The sequence below is a fragment of the Octodon degus genome, unplaced genomic scaffold, assembly GCF_000260255.1.
Source record: "Octodon degus isolate 3935 unplaced genomic scaffold, OctDeg1.0 scaffold00105, whole genome shotgun sequence".
NCBI lineage: Eukaryota > Metazoa > Chordata > Mammalia > Rodentia > Octodontidae > Octodon > Octodon degus.
The window spans coordinates 2,740,798-2,749,397 of record NW_004524681.1 but is presented as its reverse complement, the minus strand read 5'-3'; the positions used below and the strand labels follow the sequence as shown (position 1 = coordinate 2,749,397).

Genomic DNA, 8,600 nt, shown 5'->3' with positions numbered 1-8,600 from the left:
GGCAGAAATTCTCACTCGGCAGGCAGGGTGGGGAGGGTGCTGCGGAGTGGTGGTGATCCCAAGGGGGTGCAAGAGGGTCTTACCCACGCCGCGCCTAGGCTGGGACTGGCAGGTCCCACCAGCGCAGGGTAGCCAGAAGCTCTCCCACCTGAAGCGCATATTATTACAGACATCCTCCAAGACAATCAACTTGTCTTTCTTAAAGCCTGGGTGCCTATTTACTTTTACAAAGCAAATGGCAGAATGTAACCACCAGCTCCATACCCCAAAGTTTAAGCATGAGAACCACCAGTTCCAGCATGAGAAAAGACTGGCAAGGAGCTTAAGAAAAGCAGACACTGAGGCCATGGAGCTCTTCTGGGGAAGCCGGCAAGGCTATCAGAGCAAAAGCTCCTCTGAGTTACTTTCTAAGGGGCATGTTTAGACAGGGCGTTAGCCAAGGCCCTGAACACTGCTGTTGCTGGACATTCATCTGCTGGAGCACACCAGGGTCAGCCTGCTTGAAGAGTGAGGTGGGGATGATCACTGCAGCCCTGGAGAGCCCTGTGCAGCCTCTGCGCATCCCTGCCACGCCCCCCACACCCCTTCTTGCCCAGTGTCTTCCACCACAGGGGGCCGAGCCTGCACTGGAGCCCAGAGCGCTCCCGCACAGCCATCCCCTCCTCAGCGGCATACAGGCCTAGGGTGAAACCCTGCAGCAAGCTCCGCCAGTCGTGAGCTCTACAGTACTCCAGAGCCCACCTGCTTCTTACCATCCCCACCCACGTGCTCAGCTAAGTGCTGCTTCCTATCTGGATCACGTCATACCCTCCTAACCAGTCTCCCATCTTCGTTGACTCAGTCTGTTATCTTGATTTCTGAAAATTTACTTTTGATATGATTTTAGTTATAGAAAATTACAATAACAAAACAAATTCCTGTATATATTTATTCATTAACTGTCCATTTGCTTTACTAAATTCTCATTCTAATACTTTCTGAAATGTTTGTGTGTAGACTGTAAACCTAAGTCCTACATCTTTTCAACTGTATTTCCTACAATACAGATATCCTCTGACATATCCATAATGATTAAAATCAGGACGTGGGATATTCATACCATACTGTCATTATTCATAACATATAGTTCTTTGGGTTTTTTGTTTCTTTACTGGGGACTGTAGCCAAGACCTTACAAATGCTAAGCAAAAGCAAGTGTTCTACTGATGGAGACCACTAGGCAGCAGCCCTGAGCAACTGGCTTTCCATGTGTACCTGTGAGTCTGCCCAACGCCTAGGCCCTTGTCTGGAGAAGGGGGTGGCCTCACAGTACTAAACTTCGGAGTCACTGACCCCTACTGAGGCCTGTAGTGGCAGTGAAGCCAGGGCACCCTAAAAGACAAGGTCACAGCCAAGGACACCTGGCTCCAACCCCAACTAGCTGAAGACTGGCCTCAGGCACCTCGCTCCTGCGTGACTTAATGCCTTCCTTGGCGAAGTCCTGGAGTGTTGCCCCCCTTCAAGAGAGCTCCCCTCCCTTGTTCTGACTGTAGAGTGCACTCACAGGTGACAAACTGTGTTTGATTTAGTTTTACCCTTTACCAATTTTCCTTGGTGGGGTAGGAATTATTGCCAATTGTCTAATGTGTTTCTCCTGCCCCCATGTCCAGGACTGTGCCTAGCATTTGCATCTGCTGAAGAAATCACTACTGAACAAACAACCTGCACCTCTCTGAAGATGTGAACAGCTCTAGGAAAGAGTTAATGTGGGACACCAGGACTTACATCTGGAAAAGATACCTTTGCTTGGCAAGAAAGCAGTGAGAAACGATTCTGCACTGTTCCTGGCTATAAGCCTAAGCTGACATGGTCTACAGAGGTAGCAGATTTATACATACAAATGACAAATATAATGCCATAAGTGAGTGACACATATTTTAAAACTGGCTGGAAAAGAAAAGTTTAAAGCCAGCCAGGACCACATAGTAAGTTTAAAGCCATACTGTGTTTCATAGCAAGATGCTGCCTCAAAGAAAAGAAATCATATTGAGTGAGTGAGTCACAAGAGATAATTGGTTGGGGGTTGCAGGGTGAGAATAACAGGAAACCAAGGTAAATCTGACAGCATCATGATCTGAGCAATGTGACAAGCCATGATCTAAGCAATGTGACAAGACTCTGTCCCAAAATAAAAGATAAAGTCTAGGGATGTCGCTGAATATGAAGGCCTTGGGTTCAATCCCCAGTACCCTACACACACACACACACACACACACACACACACACTCACACTCACACCACACACACAAAGGGCATAATGTCACAGTGACACCCATGATTCTGTGTAATCAGTATACATTAATATTAAAAAGGGCATAATGACTTCTACAGGCTCATTGAAATAATTCTAAAATTCTCTCAAATGCCAGTCATATATACTCTCCCTAGCTGCAGAAGAGAAGTAAGATGCCTACAATATTAATTTTTTCTCCACCTCATAAATTGTGGGAGGGTTTCCCATATCACATTTACAATAATGCCACGTTCTACTTTGCATGCTGGAGAAATCAGTCAAATATATGCCATTCTCCTGTGCACTATGTTAAACTACACTACATGGTACTGTGAAGAGGACAGTCTGGTCTTGAAAATACTTCCTTCCTCCAGTTCTCCACCCACTAACAGTAGGATCCTGTGGTGAATGCCAACCGCCTCAGGGCTGCCTAGCGCCTCTGAAGCCCTGTCATGTAACAGTTCCAGCAGAATTCCCTAACTCTTGGCCTTCATTCACTAGTCCAAGTTCCCTTTAGTTCTGCTATGTCACCCTGCCATCTGCAAAATATAACATCTGGCCTTGTCTAGTCAAGTAAGAGTGTCAGGATGAAATTCCAAAGGCTGTTTTTGAAAACATGTTATCTACTCTTTTAAAAATACAAGATTCTCTCAATAATAATGCAGGCCACATGAAAGCAATCATTCAAGGCTGCTTATTTAGTAAAGCTGAGAAATTTCCCTGCCCTTTGGAATGCCACAACTCAGCAGAGAAGAAACTGTCTCTTCTCACAGGGGACGATGCAACAAAGCATGCTTCCACCAACCTGGCCATCTGCTTGTAAGCCTCTTCTGCTACTGCAAAGATGTGTGGGTCCATGTCACCCATGTTCTGCCCGCTGTATGCGTTGATGATATCCTCTCCATAAATAGGCAGCTGCTCATAGGGATTTATAGCTACCAGGACTATACCTGGGGGAAGGGGACAGAAACACAAAAGGGTATCAAAGGAGATCCTAGGGGCATAACAAAACCTCGTTTAAATTTAACTGACATTAAACTAGTAAACTGCCACACACCAACATATGCCACAGCTTTTATATCTGAACTCACTGTGCACAGCCCTATAATAAAGCCCCACTTCACACCCAGAGAAGGCCCTGAACGGTGGCGCACAGCCGTAACTGAAACACTCAGGAGAGAGCAGGCAGGTCACCACAAGTTCAAGGCCGGTCTGAGCTACACAGTAAAGTCAGGGCCATCCTGAGCTACCTAGTGAGACCCTGTCTCAACACAAACCAGCCAAACAAAGCAACTAGACAGGCTTAAAATATGACAATGTCGAAAGAATTTTAAATGTTTTCATGACATTTAATCTAAAAACACAATTCTAGAAACTTATTCAAGTGAAATAATCACAAATCATACAAAGGATTATTTTTACAAAGATATTTACCATACTGGTACCTATAAGAGTAAAAATGGAAACAAAATATAGAATAAAAAAGCAGATTAATACATTTCTGTTATATCCACGTGACAGACTGTGCTGGCAAAACACATCCCCAAGTATACTAAATGTCACAGGAAAATGTGACAGCGCTACATGTAAGCCAGGTGTGGTGGCACAAACCTGTAATTCAGGTACTCAGGAACAGGAGGATAACAATTTTGGACAGTGCTGGCAACTTAACAAAACTTCATTTCAAAAACTAATTTTTTTTTCAAAAAATTAAAAAATAGATATAAACTTGTTTAATTCTTATATTTGCTTGAAATGTCTAATACATACAAAAAGAAAGGATATATATTAACATAATATTGGTTATAAGGGGCCGGAGAGATGGCTCAGTGGAATAAGTGCTTCCCTGGCAAGCGCAAGGGCCTGAGTTCAATCCCCAGTTCTGCAAAAAAAAAAAAAACCTAGTTATTTTTTGGTAGCAAATTACATGTAGTTATTTTTTTTATTTCTTTTCTATATTTCCTCAAAATTTTATAATAGGCATGTGTATTACTTTAATGAAATCATTCAACAAATATTTTCCAAAGGAGCCGGGGATATGGCTCAGTGGAATAAGCGCTTCCCTGGCAAGCGCAAGGGCCTGAGTTCAATCCCTGGTTCCGCCAAAAAAAAAAAAAAAATTTCAGTTCCAGGGCTGGCAAGATAGTTTGGTAGGCTAAGTATCTGTTAGGCAAGCACAGGGATTGGGGTTACATCCCCCACACCACAAGGTGTGCCAGCCTCACCCTCAGGCATGCTGAGCCAGCCACCAAGTCCAGGCGCAGTGGCACATGCCTGTAATCCCAGTACTGGGGAGGCTGAAAACAGGAGAATCACTACAAGTCTGAGCTGCCTAGTGAGACCCTGTACCAAATACACTAAAAAGAGAGAGAGAGAGAAGGAGAGAGACAGACAGACAGACAGAGAAACAGAGAGAGAGAATATTTTTTCAGCTCTGTGTTTCAAGTCTTTTTTAAAATACTGGCATTATAACAGAAAACAAAAAGACAGGTCTTTATTCTCATGGAGCTTATATTCTAGTGGGAAATTCAGACAAAATAATTAAGAAATATGCAAGGTGTGACTGAAGGCTATTAGCATTTAAATTAAAATAAATCACTGCAGTAAAAGACATACTGCTGTTAAGCCCCCTCCAAGCCCTACCCTTCGCTTGAAAGACTTATCCTGTGGGCCTTGCCCCTGTCCAGAGCCGCTCTGAGTACGCTTTCCTGCGGCTCTGTAGCTACACTACGCAGCCACCCTGCTACCCTGTATCCTTACTTTCCGCGTCATTTCGGCTCTGGGGAAGAGCCGGTGATCACACAGTGCCAGACCTGGCGAATATGGTGGATGAGGACGCCCCATGTTCTCAGGAGCCTGCCTTCCTGTTGGATGGCATCTGGCAGCCGCATTCATTATATTTTTTATTGTAATGTGTAAAGACACTCAGGAAAGAAGGCTTCCAGAACTGCTGCAGACAGCGGCAAGAACCACAAGATAAACATGTTTGAGGCGAGGGGAAGTAGTCTGAGGGGGATTCATGGCAATGTGCCTTTACTGTACTACGTCTTTAATTCAGACATTCACTGTATATTTCATCACCCCCTTGCATCTATTCACATATGTTAGACAACAGGACAGAATCAGAAAAATAAAGCAGAAAAGAAAGATAGTTGCAAGAAGGAGAAGGCTTATGATTTAGACAGGATATCAAAGAAAGGCTTTGCTGAGATACAACATGCAATTAGGGGCTAAGAGAACAGCTCAGTGGCAGAGCATGTGCTTGGGACACATAAGGTCCTGGGTTCAGTTTCAAGCACAGAAAAAAATTTTCCTGCTTCAAAAGGTGCTGGGGGTTGAACCAAGAACCTCTGCATGGAGCTGCATGCACTGCCCTTTCTCATTCTGAGCGAAGGCCTGTTTATAGCCCTAAGACGCCCAGGCTGTGCTCCAAAGCTTGTGATACTCCAGCCTCAGCCCTCCAGAATTCAAGATTACAGGAGTGCATGCCATGCTCAACTGAAGAAAAATAAAAATGGAGAAAAAAATATTTAATAATGAAAAAGGGAAGTTAACATGAAGGATGCACATCCTTTTGGGAAGGAAAGGAGCCTGCTCCCACTCCAAATGGCACAGTAACAAAAGCCAGAGGAGCAGGGAGGGTGCTGCAAGCACACAAAAGCAGATGGGAGTGAACAGAAAGCCAGGGCCACACAACAGAGGGCAGAGTGACGACGTCAGAGAAGGAAAGAGCCACAGCGGAGGACGATGTAGAGTAAGAACAACACAGAGAGAAGCAGAGCCAGTCAGAGGAGCCCAATCTACGCCCCTGCACGGGTTCAGGCTGTGAGGGCTGCAGCCACAGGCCTGGCAGCAGAGGCAAGGAGACGCACTGCGCCCATCGGCCCCATGTCCTCAGGTGCTGAGGAAAAGGGGACCTGAGCACTGGGTCTGCACCAAAGGCCCATCTGTGGACGCCTACCCTCCATGCTGTCATTACAAGTACCTGGTGAATGTGACCTTGAGGCGACATGTGTTCCTGTGGGGTACTCCAGAGACAGGCTCAGTTCTTTTTATTCTGTGAGAGGTTAGGTAAGGTCACAGAGCTTTCTGATGGGTCTGAGGCGATTTTCTCGGGTAGAGAAAACCCAAGCACAGCCTTCTGTACCGTCCGCCGGGCGAGCTCCCAGGTACCCGTGGCGCGTGCACTCACCACAATACGTGTAGATGAGCTTGGAGTCGATGAAGCGCACTCTGAGGTTGTGGAGCACAGCGGGCTCATGGAGGTAGCTGAGGGCCGTGAGGTCATTTTCTCCCACCAGGATGTCGGGGTTGCGCAGGTGAGGCAGCTCCTTGGTCTTGGCATCCAAACGGTACTCCAGGTCCTGAAACAAGACAGCACCCACAGCAGTGACACCCCCAGGTGGGAACGATGCACCACACAGGCTTACTTGCTACTACTCCTCATCCACTCTCGGCACCAGCCACAGCAACTTCCTGCTGTCTTCCAGCATCATGGCACCGGGGAAGGTGGAAAGCCTTCTTGTCACTGTACATACTAACCCACATTAATACAGCACAGAGGCCAGAGCCTCGGACTTTCTCATTCCAGGTATTTCCACCAGCTCGAGTGAGCATTCTGTCCCCATGGTTAGGCAATGTAAGAGACGGCAAGAGCTTGACTCCAGCTGGGTGAGGCGGTGCATCCTGTCATCTGGGACTGAGGGAGGCTGAGGTAGGAGGATCACAGTTTGAGCCCAGCCTGGACAACCTGGTGACTCAGCAAGGTCCTTTCTCAAAATCAAAAATAGAAAGGGCAGGGATGTACTTCAGAGTGAAGGCCGTGGATTCAATCCCCAACACCACCAAATCGGAAACAGACTCCAGGGCCAGACTGACCTGAATCCAAATCCTAATACTGGTATTAAGTACTTCATTTGTACACAGCACACAGGAAATACCCCACAGGTGGTGGTAAAAGCTGAAAGAGGCGATGCTTGGCGTGTGGTGAAGTCCTTAGAAATTCTTAAAGCCCTAGATGCTCAACAACCTACATGCAACCTTCGTATGTGTGTGTGTGCATGTGTACATACATGAGGGGATACTTACATGCATGAGTGTGAACTACTTCGGAAATGTTTCATACCTTTTATTAGATTCTTAGGTGCCTAGACCCAAACATTAAGACATACTACATTTAAAAATCACAGAAACATGACTTTAAGAGAGTCAATTACAGGAATTTACATAATAAAATACGTATTAAGGCAAACAGCATACAGGAAATTTAAAAAATAAAAAATATACTTGTTTATTTATATTGTTCTGATTAGGGGGAAGGGTTTTATTATATAGTCTAGGACCATCTTGAACTCACTCGTTCTACAGCCTCAGCTGGCTTCAAACTCACAATTTTCCTGCCTCAGCCTCCTGAGTGCTGGGATTACAGGCGTGTGCCGTCATAAAACTGGCAGGGCAATGTGATGATAGAGAGGGGCGTGTTAGTTTGTGAAAAGCAAGTTCTGTTAATACCGAAGATATATACCATGATGGTGAACCTTTTATGGCTTCCAAAGATAACAAACCGCCGGCCAGGGCACTGTACTATAGCTTTGCCACTACTGGCATCTACAAAGATCAAATATTCAAATCAGGATTGCATGGGTTATGCTAAAGGAGAGCAGGACGTATGCTCTGCCCCTGGCACCCCCTGTGCCTGTTCACCAGCTGTGAGGCCCTCCCTGCGGGCTGCCAGGCCCTGTACTGACCCATAATGCATCAGAACACCCTCCTCCAGGGAGGACGCCCACTTGCCACTCTGTCTCCAGACCACTGTCTGCAACCTCCCCACTGTGCTCGCGTTGGCATTCCCCTCCCGTGTTTGTCCCTGCTAACAAGGAAACAGTCACAGCTGAATGACAGAAGCTCCCTGGCTTCACTGGTACTAGCCAGATGGGTGTCAGCCTGGTGACTCCAAGGTGGCAAAATGGTAAGAACTGTCTTCACTGGAGGGGTTCTTACAGCACCCAAGTGGGATGGAGCTGGAACTGGGACACAGAAAATGCTAATGTTGGGACATCTATAAGGTCTTCAGATCTCAGTGATGCCTCAACCGAGTATCCAATCTATCGCAAAAACGTGGCCAGACATGCTGTCACATGTCTGTAATCCCGGCACTCAAAGACTGAGGCAGGAGGACCAATGAATTCAAAGCTAGCCTGAACTATACAGCATCACAAAATAAGTGATGTATGTGTGCCTATGTTTATAGCAGCACAATTTGTGATAGCCAAATCTTGGAAACAACCAAGATGCCCATCACCTGAGGAATGGATGAAAAAGATGTGGT

The 8,600-nt window shown here is 46.0% G+C and overlaps 1 protein-coding gene across 1 annotated transcript in view; it reads right to left on the bottom strand.

The window, feature by feature from the left end:
* Positions 1-8,600, bottom strand: part of Myo5a (myosin VA) — a 132,898-nt gene that overhangs the window by 119,444 nt on the left and 4,854 nt on the right. Inside the window, exons 3-4 of the mRNA XM_023724058.1 lie at positions 6,465-6,636; positions 3,078-3,222 (exon numbers count right to left, since the gene is read on the bottom strand). Coding sequence (XP_023579826.1) covers positions 3,078-3,222; positions 6,465-6,636 — 317 coding nt within the window. The remainder of the gene's footprint in view (positions 1-3,077; positions 3,223-6,464; positions 6,637-8,600) is intronic.